Here is a 13,291-nt window from a genome sequence, read left to right as displayed (position 1 = left end):
CCCCCCTCCCCCAAGTGAGAATCTCAAGAAAAGATTGATGCTTCAGGACGCTTTGAAAGATTATTTTCGCTCGGAGTTTGGTCCTGTTCAAACATTCTGATCTCAGAAAATTACGAACGTTTGATGTGTACCATACTTCACTTGTGTAACTAATTATGCTGCACATTGTTTGCGTTACTGCACTTCTAAACACTTTGGAGAAGGAATTCCCTCAATCAAGAAAAGGCGCCATGGTACCTAATGATGAACAAGTTTTATGAAACTGCCACAATGGACATTATTGCATGTATGCTGTCAGTAAAAAATGTGAGATGTGCTGACAAAATGAGTTACTTCTCACGACCCAAGAATGGAGATATCGGCTGAAAATCGACACTGGGGTCAGATTTATAGATGTTCAATTGATGCCATTTTGTTCAAGTTTACTATGTCTTTTACTATTCCATGCTCACAAATTGTACAAACTTCACCTATCAAGTTGATGTATCAATTTCCATAAAGGTGAAATCCGAGAAGTAACTCATTTTGTCAGCACACCTCACAAATGTTATTTTGTCTAAATGTTGGAATCCCTTACCCATACTTTCTTCTTGCTGATCTTATAGCGTACTTTTACCCTAATGTTGTCCTTTATCAGCGTTATTTTCGTATTTTTGTCAGTTCAGCTAAATGTACAAAGTCCGTTATACAGCAGAGGAGCAGAAAATAAATGTTTTAATTTTGGGCTTTCCTATTTAATTTCTACTCACCAAGAACGCAATTTTGATATATGTTTCTTGTAGATGGTGCTGACGATACATTAGTATTTAAACTCTGTGTTATCCTGCAGGGAAAGTTCCTCCTGCTGAATAAGTATAGACTAGTCCTACTTTGATCTTAGTTTATAGGGGCTACAGTTAAAGTATCATCTGTTTAATTTCTCTCCATAAAAAAGAGAAGCTTGAGACGACAGTTTTAGATTGTGTATGTTTGAGTCCGACCTTTTCAAGACGTTCATGTTTAGCCCACCTTGTCCCTGACCTTTCTCCCTGGTCCACTTTGACCCTGACCTCTGTAAATGTTTACTGTGACCTTGACTTTTGTTTGTGTCCACTCACCAGCCGAGCTCCAGCAACTGGTCAAGGATCTCCACGCCCGTGTGTCCAGCCTGGAGGAGGACGTCTACGACTGGGAGATCAAGATCCGCAAACAGGATTTCGAGGTGAGACCTGGACATTGATCTTGTATTTTAGTTGGTTGGGTTTTATTTTTATTTGTGATCAGGTTGAGTTAATGTTGTTTTTTAAAATTAGCGTACGTTGTTCGAAAGAGCAAATTCAGCAAATAGAATTTCGAGATGAGACTTAGATGTTGATCTTGCACTTTTTTCGTTTTTTCACTTTTCCAAAACCTCATCCCACTCATCCAAAACCTCATCTTACTCATTCATAAGCTCATCCAAAACCCCATCTTGTTCACCAAAATATCGTCTTACTTCTCCACAGACTGATCTTTCTCGCTCAAGAATTTTCATGTTACTTGTCCAAAACCCCGTAACCAAAATGCCATCTTATTTATCATGCTACTCATCAAAACCTCACCTTGCTTATCAAAATGTTGCATTACTTATCATGTCACCTAACAAAATCTCTTCTTAGTTATCCAAAACTCTTACTCATCCTAACCGTATCTTCCTCACCAACAGATCAACGAACTTACTTTGAAAGTGAACGACACCAAGGGTAAATTGTAAGTACCTGAGGTCTGTACCTCCCCCTGTGTGTCTGTCTTGTGTCAAGTCTTTCATCACCAGTAGAGGTTATGTTTCTCTGATTCATAGACTGTAAGTGCCGACTTTCTGAATCCTTCATGTTTTTGACTCTACGGTCCTTTTCTTTGGGGGGAGGGGGAGGGATTCTGTACTTTTGTTCGTTTTTGTTTGGGATGGGAAGCCACATGAGATCTCGTTTGTTACTTCATAATTTCTGGCTCTTTTTAGAATTCAAATAATTTTCTTTACATTTCCAGCAGATTACAAGTACATTTTAACAGCGAGAGAGAGGAAGTTGGGTACTTTAGATTAGAAACATATAAAGTTTTTCTTTATTTCTCTTTTCTGAAATAAAGTAAGGATGGCTAGGGAATGGGGTAACTATGCTAAAGGACCTGATTTCTCTTAAGTTAGCGAACTTCGTGTTTCCACCCTCTCATTCCCCTCCAAGTTCACATTTTCATCTTTGTCTCTCCTCAGCATCAAGCCTGTTCTTAGGAAAGTCAACAAGACAGAGAGCAAGTGAGTATCTTTTAGGGGACAGCCTCCTACTTTGGGAAAGTTGCCAGTGGCAGCTTAAACAATAATAATTATTATTATTGTGTTGCCTTAACTGTTTTGCAGGTGCAAGATGATGATGATAATGAGAATGCCAAACGAGCGAAATGTTGAACCTCATTTTTAGCTACCTTAAAATCGTCAAAATGTAATCCAAGTCTTCATTTTATATTGTCTACTGCAATAATGGTGATAATAATGAACATGGTGACGATAATGTGACAGTTATAACAAATAAGTTTTTAAACCGTTACCATCACCGACTGTCGTTGTATTGTTCCAGGCTCAAGAAACTGCAGACAAAGGAGTCCACAGATTTCCGAGGCAACTTGAAGTCTACCGGACAGAACAAGTACGCTCTCGACGAGGAAGAGGTACGATGATTGGTCCAAGCTTCGCGGCCATCTTGTTTTTTTTCTTTTCTTTGTTTTCTTTTGACTTGATTTTTTTTTCTGTTTGTGCTCTTTTGTTAGCGTTTCGAGACAATGAGAGAGTGCTTATTTCTTTGTTTGATTTTATCTTTACATACACAATACCTTTCATTGCACAATTGTTTTCAACTAGTTTGCATAGTCGCTGGTGGATTGTTTTATCATATTATCGGCTTGCAAATTAATTGTTAAGTGGTAAACTGTAAATACTGCAATGTGCTCTCTCTTTATTCATTCGTTCTTCTCAAAGCTTAATAATAATGTTCCATTGATGATTTCATAGATTTCATAATGCTAACAAGTGCGAAATTCTTTCTCTTCCAATTGCCCCCAGAAGAAGCAAAATGCGGTAACTGATACGTCGTAAACTCCTCATTATGAGTAGAGCTAGCCAGTTGAATAATGACATAATTCCTACATAATTCCTAATACGTATCTCGAACAAAACCATTAGCTTTAAACCAGTGGTTTTGCTCTGTACTAGAATTTTAGTCGTCTTTCGTTTGATGTGGTTATTAGTCTTAGATATTTGGTTGTGCTTAGCCTTGCCTGTTTCTTTTTAGGCATATAAACCAGACCCTCTGAATTTAGAAAAAGAAGAATTATATACATTTTATTACTACTTCTTGTCCCTAGGGGTTAAGATATTATATCTGATGTTAAATTTGATCCTCAACTCTTAAGAGGGGAAGGGGTCACTATGAAATTGTCCCCTCCCCCACCCCTGACTCTTGCTATATCCGCTAGACGGAAGAGGGGAAACTGTTTGTATCGGATCCCCCCCCCCCACGTCTTTTTTCTGCACATCACACATACTCACATCTCCGCACCCCCCCCCCCCCCCCCCAAAACATACATACACATTATTCTCCTCTCTTTGTGTCCTCTTTTTTTTTTGCTGACCCTCACCTCTCCACCTCAACCCACCCCTACCCATCAATCCCCCAAATCAAAATATTAAATCATATATATATCACACTCTTATACTTATAGTGCTGTAAGACGGGACAAAATCTATCTTTTGATTTCCCCCTCCTTTCTGAAACTATGTGACGCCTATGAAAATTGTATTCAAACATGGGTCTTGTTTGTATTACATTAATTTAGAAAGTTATGTTTTAATCTCATACACCTTGATTGCACTTACTCCACTGGTTGAAATGTTTCCGATATGCTCGATGATGGCTCGAGATAGATCAGCACTCCCATATAACTTTTTATTTGTTTGTTTGCTGAGGTTTTTGTTCTAAGAAAACAGCTCACATTCAGTCTATATTTATAACTTTTTAGATATCATTTTATATCACATTTTAGATTTTGGATAATTGAAATAAACTAATATTTAAAGGACAGGTTGTTCTACTTTTTAAATTAGCTTCTAAATGGAAAAATAATTATTTAAACGATGGTGATGTTGATGATGATATTGATGATAATGATTTTTTTTAAAATGTTAAACAGATGTGTTTATCAGAAAACTCAAAGCAGTAAAGTGAAAGTTGGTGTGGTAGGGGAGGGGAGGGGATGACTGGGTAATTCTTCTCTTGACTTAGATTTAGCTGACTGCTTTTTGTCGCTGCTTTTTGTCGGTGTAGATCTAGAAGAAATTAGGATAGTCCTCGAGCCATTTGCTGAGCACGGAGAGCCTGTGTGTGTGAAGGAGCATGCTACAGTATAACCATATTTTCAGCCCCTCCACCACCATTGAGAGCGCCCCATGTTTTTGCGGTTGGGAGAAACAGAGGTAGAACATGTCTACATTCTATGCATACGCACCCATCAATGTAACCAGAACTCTGTTGACGTTATGTGTAACCTGTAATCATAACACAAAACATGACACGTTCAGAAAGGAATGCTTCCGTACACGCAAAACTCACGTCAACCCGCATAGTATCGTTATCTTCTACTAACACTTTGGTTCAAATCAGAACAATAATTCCCCCCAACCATACTGCCCTTGCCTTCAACCTCGAAACAAAACACACACAAAAAAGAAAAAATAATACGCCCGTTTTTACCCTGTTTGCTATGGTCCCCTTCGTGTAATCGACTTCGTGACTCTATCAGTAAATAAATGTCTACAGCTTGCTTTTTTCTCAGTAAACTAATCAAATGCTTTCTCTGTGACATATTTGTAAATATAGAAAAATAAAAAAAATTTTAATTAAAAAATTGCGATATTTAAAATCTTATTATTTGGGGGGGAGGGATGGGGGGGTTATTTGGTGTATGAGGAAATTGTCTTGATTATAAAGATTTCGTTATGCGGGCAGAACACCCATTTATTTTACTCCTGTTGTTTGACTTTACCTCATGTAAGCATACAGTATCACTTATTTTATCTACAATTACATTTATTGCAACAAATTCATGACAAATTCATGGATGTGTTGTTGTTGTTGTTTAGGTTGGGGGGGGTTTTCAAATGCATTTTAAACAATTTCCCTTGTAATAATAGTTGATTCCTGTGGATGAAACCTGACTGGAAATACTATCATCCTTTTTTCAAAGATGTGACAAATTTAAAAATTCAGAGAAAAGATTCTTTTGTTTCAGATTAACGTTTCCAGGAGTCAAAAACATGCGCCTAATTAGGTCTATTACATAATGCCCTCATCAAACTTGATGTATCAAATAATGCACGTCTCTGGTTAAGAAAGAACAGAAGAAGGCCTAATTTCTTGCCCCTGCTAAACTCTGTGTCCAGTTGGACAGAACTTGACCAAACCACTCGAACCCTGTAACAATGAAACCTCCACATCTGGAGTTTAATTTTAAAAGACAGCATATCCAGTTTTGGACTAAAAACTGAGCTATCGATTCCAACTGATACTGATAGTTTAAAATACGGCGCGGATTTCTGCCTTAGTCTGGAGTCCATATCGTGATAAACAAAGCGGGAGGGGGGGGCAAACCTGTTTGAAGATATAGTATTCATATGTTTTACTCGTTGGCGTTATTTTCTGGTGGCTTTTTTTTTTTTTTGGTTGTTAGTTGTTGTTTTTTCTCCTAAAAATTTACGAAACTGGATTTACTGTCTTTTGATATAAAACTGCAGACTTAACTTAACCAGCTGACCCACAGCCGCCATATAATATTATAATAATATTTCTATCTTTTTTGCTTGTCTCTGGAAACTTTATGTTGTCGTTAACACAACAAATCAAACTGTCACATTGACATAATAATAAGCTTTGCTGTTTGTCATACAACCTAAGTCTTGACTTGAAGCTTGAGTCAGGCCTGCCTCCGTTCTCTGTTCCCGGCCCCTGTTTGTATTCCTCTGACAGTTAATGCCGTGTGCACACTGCCAATTGGCTTCCATCGAATCGAGTCGAAGCCAACCAGATATTTCTTGATGGACGGGCTAGTAGCTACCATTTTGAAACTATACATGTAATACGACTGCTTCGAGTGGCGACTTTGAAAACATAACCGTGTTTGATTTCGAATGTCACAGTCGAGTTTACTGAATTCGGTTCGAATCATGCCGAAATGGTAGCTTTTGCCCCATAGAGGAAAATCTGGCTGACTTCGACTGAAAAAAATGAGTTTGATTGACAGTGTGCACTCGGTATTAAAGGCTTTCTTCAAAGGCTAACATCACTAGAACGAACAGACAGGCAGCTTTGCAATACACTGTAGACGGTGCGCCTACTGTTTTAATTTTTTTTTTATATAAAAAAGAAAGCTAAAGTGATTTTTTTTTCATTAATTAAAAACCAGTGCATGATGAATGTTTACCTGTTAAAAGTTCAGCTACTTTGCTCAGAATAATAATAATATTACTAGGTCAGTTTTCGTGTCGCCTTTTTCCCCTCCTCTCTATAATTAGGTTGGAGTTCTGCTTCACTTTAACAAACTCTTGCGAAATACTAAGACGTAAAAATAAAATGTGTGACACTTCTGTATGTATGTTATGTATGTATGTATGAGGACTTCTAAAAAAACAAATACATTGCTGTGATCTTTAATTAATTTTTTCATGACTTGATAAACGTGAAAGTAACCTAAATTAACACTTCAAATCTCCAATAATTTCTACTTATCCAAAAAGTCTATTTAAAAATATCTAAAATTTCTATAACATCGTTGTTATGGCTTTAGTTTTGTGCTTAAGTTTGTTTATTTGCCTGTAGATATTACATCACACATTATTGATATTACATCACACATTATTGATATTACATCACACATTATTGAGCTTTCATTAGGAATGACTGGTGCGACCGCTTGTTTGATACCTTTTCTTTTCTTTTTTTCTGTCCTTCCTTTCAGCCCGAGAAGAACCCTCACTGGCGGGACGAGCTGAAACCGAAAGAAAAATCAGAGGCCGATGCAGAGGAGGGCGCCTCAGAGGAACCCGCGGAAGTAGAAAGTTGAACTCTGACCTCCCACACCCACTAGTTACTCCATGTCCGGACAAGTTTTCGAGGCACAGAACCCCACGAGCAGACGTGAAGCATACTCAGACGGGAAACTTTCAAGCTTCTCCAGAAAATATTATATTTAGACATCTCTTTGGTGTTGCATTTTATGCTCAATGGAAAAAAAACACAAAATGTATTTTTTGATCACTTGGGGTGTTCTGACCTTACGGTACCCAAGTTATGGGCATAAAATTACTGAAGAAACCTTTTTTTTCAGGTGTAAAGGGGGGGGGGGGTTGCGGACTTTAGATTGTATACAGCGGTTTGAGTTCGCCCCCTGTAAAAAAAATGTACAAGAAAATTTTGGAAGAGAAGCTTGAATATTTACTATCTGAGTATGCTTTCAGTGCGAGCCGTACCTTTAGTGAACACTTTTAGAATGACATTATTACAAAAGTGTTTTAAACCAATTGTCATTTTAGGATTTTGATTTCGTTCTTTTGAGCTTGATTTTTACTTCCGAATACCACGATGAAGAATATTACCTTTAGATATGTAACGGCATTAGATACAAGAGTGAAGAATTTACTTCATTGTAACTTATTGGTTGTACTAAACACTTAAATGTCGTACATCGGAATGCTAAAGAGGCCCTTCTGCGTTACTATATCATTAGTATCGAGAAGGGATGGTTTGTCAGAGGAAGGATGAAGAAATATTACATTTTTGTCTTATCTGAAAATATTGTTTCAGTTCAAAGAGAACTTTGTGGTTGATCCCAATTTTTCATTAATTATTTTGTTGTTGTTTCCATGATGACGTGGCAACTTATTTATTTATATTTTTTCACTCTGTTGAAATATTGGGGTTTTGTAGTGTCTACCAGAGTCTTCAGAGTCTTGTTACTAAAATGCCTTCTTTCAGTCATTTGTACATTCATTATTTCTTTAAAACCAACTGAAAATAATTGTCAATTTTGTGTTGGAGTGAGTGTGCTTACCAAACTTGAGAATTTACACATAAACAAATATCCCCCCTTTTTTTGTCTCTAAAGTGTTTGAAATTTTATTTTTCTCTGCGCTATCATAAATCATGTCAATGATTTGTGTCTTTACCATCTGGCGATCTGAATGTTTCGGGGGTTATTTGCTTCAAGCCAACAGGTTCTCAATGCTGTCCTTTCTATCATTTAATCTTGTTTTCCTTACCAGCTTGCGCCCGAGTTCTCCGTGCCTCAAGCACTTCCTACGTTTTGTTCTATTTAAAAATGAATATCTGTAACAAGACACACAAAAAAAATGTTTGCTTGTAGACGTAATTTAGATCAATCTTAACCTCCAGCTCCCTTCGGTGCAAACAGTCTTGGCGAAGGTCATCAGCCGTCTGCGGCGTGAGTCGAGTAGTATAACAACACCCGAATAACAAAAACAACCGTTATGTCTGTGTTAACTCCATCTCAGCGCAGACAGAAAAAAGTGCTTCAATATATCCAGTAACAATGCCCTGAAAGAATGATAATGATAATAATACCATCAACATGACCATCTAAGGGAAAGATCGAGAACAACTATCAAATTAAAGAAAATGGTGCTGAACCATGCCGCTCGACTGCGCGCTGCGGTAGGCTGTGTGACCCTGGCTGACCCTGGTTGACCTTGTGACCTGTCACCTTGACCTTGTACAGATGCACTTGTCTCTTCTGTGTGTGCCCATGTGCGTGTGGCTGTGCGTGCGCGTGTGTGTTGTGTAGCTGATGTTGCTGTAGATGCTAGAAGTTCAACGTAGTTGGTATACAGCCACACGGAGCCCCTCCTCCACACCACCAGGGGAGCCCGTCTTGTACAAATTGTGGTAGTCCCGTAGAGAACCTTGCCAACAGTTTGTCCTCGACAGTCTCATATTATTATAACAAATTCTGATCTAGGATGTAGACAAATATGATAAGCCTTCTTTACACTTGAGATATGTGTATACTGGCTTGATTATGAACATGTAAAGGACTGAGTCTGTGAGTATGTGTTTATTTGTCTGTTTCCTAATAGCGCATATCCTACCCTTATAATAAATTCTACCAGATATGGAGACAAAGTCATATAGTTGTTGCTCACAGTTATTGGATGTGCCGTATGTGTAATTTGTGTGGATCTGTGTGTGTGTGTGTGTGTGTGTGTGTGTGTGTGTGTGTGTGTGTGTGTGTGTGTGTGTGTGTGTGTGTGTGTGTGTGTGTGTGTATGTGTATTTAGGTGGGGGTGGGGGGGAGTGAGTGAAAGAGAGAGAGAGAGAAAGAGAGAGACAGAAAGGGGGAGAGAGGGAAAGGGAGGGAGAGAAAGAGAGAGAGAGACAGAAAGAGGGAGAGAGGGAGAGGGGGAGGGAGAGAGAGAGAGAGAAAAGGGTGTATGTTGAGGGGGGTGTTCATCTATTTCTGTGTCTTTTGTTGCAGCGTCTGTAGGATAGATTGGCTAAGGGTTATTTTGTAGACTTGTTCAAAGTCTTCACTTCTCGTCAGAAGCAGTCTCTGGCGTATGTGGTGTAATGCAGTGGCGTCTGATGGGTTGGGGCTAGCAGCTTTATCAGCCCCTCCTAGTCTTCTGCACCAAAAGGTTATTTCTGTTGACTAAAATCAAAACAAAACATGTATCTTAACTTTGAAAAGGGCCAAAAAATTAATCCGAAAAAGCGTCACTCCACGAAGGCTCAAAAGAAACTCGAAAAGCGATCTGATTTGTATGGGTATCTACTACTATTGCTACGACTGTAGCTGCATCCAGTCAAGCACTCCTCCTGTTGGAGAGAATGAAATTTCATTGGCTTGTCCCTTTAGCCCCGGTGGTTATGTTCCCACAGACTGAATATCACTTGAGTACTGACCTTTCATGACTGGAGGCCGAGAAAAAGAAACTGGCAGGCCTAATTTTCTTCGGCTCGGGGGCTGAAGTCGCTTTTTGACGAGCCTGTGCATCACTTGACTCTTGACCCTACCTAATTTGCACATCCTCGCGGCGCCAGACCAAAGAGTAAACAGTAAGATGGTTAGAGCAGAACAGGATGTGAAAGGAGAACATTTTAGACAAGAAAATATTCTGTCGCTTTCTGGATTCGAACCCAGGATCTATGGAATGAGACACCAACCTCTAGTCCACGAGAACCCCCATGAATAGTTCATCATGAAGGATGCACACTATAACCAAAAAGTCATTGGCAAATTTGCTCAACAAAGAAACCGAAGGGCTCAAATCATATATATATACATGTATGGGCCTAAAGATGCAACGGTCAGTTCCTTTTCCTGACTTCAAAAGTGGGATTGCAACTACCAAGTTTATAATATTTTAAATATATACATTTATTATATTTTCACGTTGTCTTTTTATATACATGGTTGACTGGCTTTTCAGTCTTTACACTTTCCTTATAATCTGGGTGATCTCATGTTTGATCACGGCAAATCCCACCCTTACTACAACCCACCCGACGCCCTTGGTGTAATTGTTAGTCGCTCCATCGGTGCATGCAGAGGACGGGAGTTCGATTCCCATGTGAGGAAAATTTTTATCGATTATATGTATCTCGGCTTTTTTTTTCTTTTTTGTTGTTGGTTTTTTGTTGTTGTTTTTTTTTTGGGTTTTTTTGTGGGGTTTTTTTGTTTGTTTGTTTTTTTGGGGGGGGGGGTTGCTTGGGCGTTGTATACCCCTTCGCTCAAGTTGGCCCTGACAGGGTCGGAATCAGAAAGCAGAGTTGATGTAGATGAGGTGGACGGAGACATAAAACATCTACTTAAAGAAAGAGAATCTTCTCAGGCAAAACGGATTAAATGCCATTTTCATTTAACCCTATTGAACGCCCTGGGGTCATTTTGTACCCCGTGGTTGTATTCTTCACATTTTAGAATGCTTCAAAGACGAAGATCTCTTTGAAACTTTCAGTATTTCTTTTTTTAAAAAGATCATTTTGACAGACTGCTATGCAAAGCATACGGGTCGGATTAACGAGTAAATTTCCTCTTTGGAATGTGATGGCTCAGAGTTCCTCACGTCGTATGGATATGATAGTAAAGCACGACGTATGGATACGGTTAAGTGAATGTGCAACAAAACTGGAGCTCTTTTTCTAAATTTCCCATTTGTACAGCATTAGCTGTTATAACTGTCTTTGGTTTAATTCAGGGTTATAGATAAGAATTTGAACGGTTAAAATCGTCATTCCAGGGAAACCAAGAGGACTATTATATGAAGGTTGCTTTTTTTAACACTATTTTTACGGATTACGTTAATTGTCTCATTCCGTGAGATTTTAGTACTAAAAGTACAAAGGCTTCCACATTTATTTTTTTTACTAACAGGGTTCAAATTTTGCAAGACGTCTTTACACCCATATAGCAACATTTTGTCAACATTATACAAGCATAGTCTTTTTTGGTTTTTGGGGGGTTTTTTTGTTTTGTTTTGTTTGGGGGGGTTTTCTTAGTATAATACCCTACCCCCTAAAATTTTTCTCTTTTTTATACAGCACACAAATTTATAAGCTGCTAAAACAAAACTAATTCAAGCAAGCAGTTTTCTTCTCAACAAAAGTTTTGTGTTGTAGTTGTTGATGGTCATACGAAATAACACCCCAAAAAATGCGTGAAAAAATATAAAGTCTTGGGATTTTTGCAATGTCCAAAAATTGTATGTAACCGTTATATAAAATACATCTCAGTTGTCGATGAATGATGATTTCAAAACATTCAAATAGCCAACCATTGCCTATAAGCATGTTGAACACAGTGATAACATAAATGAGACATTGTGTAAGAGAATCGAAGGAGATAGAAATTTCAGTTGCACCTGAATTCCCTTAAAGCCTATTCGTACGTCGTGTTTTAATATCGTATCCATATGACACTGCGGAACTCTGTGCCATCACTTTCCAAAGAGGAAATTTTCTCGTCAATCCGATCCGTACGCTTTGCATAGTAGTCTGTTGTTAAAATGATTTTTTTTATTTTTAGAAATACTGAAAGTTTCAAAGAGATCATCGTACTAGAAGTATTCTTACACGTGAAGAATAATTAATTTAAAGACCGTCTCTGTCTGCCTGCTTGGATCTTACTCCAGCAACGACTGTAACTGCTGCGAAAATAACCACATCTATAACGCCAACTTCTGAAAAAAAAACAACCCACAAAAAGCAGCCAAAGAACAAACAACAACAGAACAACATCAATAACAATTGTAGCAACAACAGCAACAACAACAACTACTACTACTACTACTACTACTACTACTACTACTACTACTACTACTACTACTACTACTACTACTACTACTATTACTGCTGCTGCTGCTGCTGCTGCTGTTGCTGCTGCTGCTGCTGTTGCTGCTGCTGCTGCTGCTGGTGCCGCTACATGTACTACTACAATTCTCAGCCCAAGAGCTAAAAAGCCCGCTTCCTAAATGGTCTAAATCGTGTCAAAGGATTCATAGGCCAACAACATTTACAGCTAGAAATCATATAAAAACCAACTACCACATAAACGTGTTTTTTAATAAGCGCTTCAAGGCACTTGCAGCATAACCAGGTCAAATAAGTGCCAAAGATTAGAGGTGCTACAAGAGAGAAATAAACACGAAAAGGAGGGGAGATAAGGACGATAGATGTTTAATAGGAAAGAAGGAAAGAGCAAACCACATCAGAGTACCCGCCAAGCCATAAAAACAGAATCGATCGCAACCACGACATTTAACAAACTACAACAACACGATAAAAATCGATCATGATGACAACATCGACAGTCAGAAGAGAGAAATCAAATCACGTAATAGCCACAGCCCCGTCTCGTTGAAAAAGGCTACTGTCATTTTGGGGAGGGTTTTTTTTACCTATCTCTATAAATTAAAAGAACGAGCCTAAAGTCGATGGACTCCCGAGAGTCAGTTGACGAAACTTTGAGGTATAGATTTATGTTACAAAAGATGTGAATGTTTCCACAAGTTACCAATATTTCCCAAATTTCTTTCATAGTTCCACAGAATATGAATAGATCTTACAGTACAGCACTTGTGAGCCAAATTTGAAGCTTCTAGCTTCAGTGGTTGTTTCTAAACTCCTTGCACCAAGGAGGTCACGTGAAAAAGCAGATTTTTTAGGAAAAAAGGGATTTTTAAAGATGATAATTTTTAGTTTAATATGCACTTTTC

General features: G+C 38.3%; 1 protein-coding gene across 1 annotated transcript in view; it reads left to right on the top strand.

Moving 5' to 3' along the window:
* The window catches only part of LOC101853558 (troponin I), a gene marked incomplete in the record, with an annotated part of 44,409 nt that extends 35,205 nt beyond the window's left edge, over positions 1-9,204 (top strand). Inside the window, 6 exon segments of the mRNA XM_005099444.2 lie at positions 1,101-1,201; positions 1,685-1,728; positions 2,231-2,272; positions 2,592-2,682; positions 3,077-3,088; positions 7,021-9,204. Coding sequence (XP_005099501.2) covers positions 1,101-1,201; positions 1,685-1,728; positions 2,231-2,272; positions 2,592-2,682; positions 3,077-3,088; positions 7,021-7,125 — 395 coding nt within the window.
* Positions 9,205-13,291: the final 4,087 nt, after the last annotated feature.

The sequence above is a fragment of the Aplysia californica genome, unplaced genomic scaffold (assembly GCF_000002075.1).
Source record: "Aplysia californica isolate F4 #8 unplaced genomic scaffold, AplCal3.0 scaffold00213, whole genome shotgun sequence".
In the NCBI taxonomy this organism is placed as follows: Eukaryota; Metazoa; Mollusca; class Gastropoda; order Aplysiida; family Aplysiidae; genus Aplysia; species Aplysia californica.
Note: the sequence above shows the minus strand (reverse complement) of the source record. Positions and strands in the feature narration are given on the sequence as shown.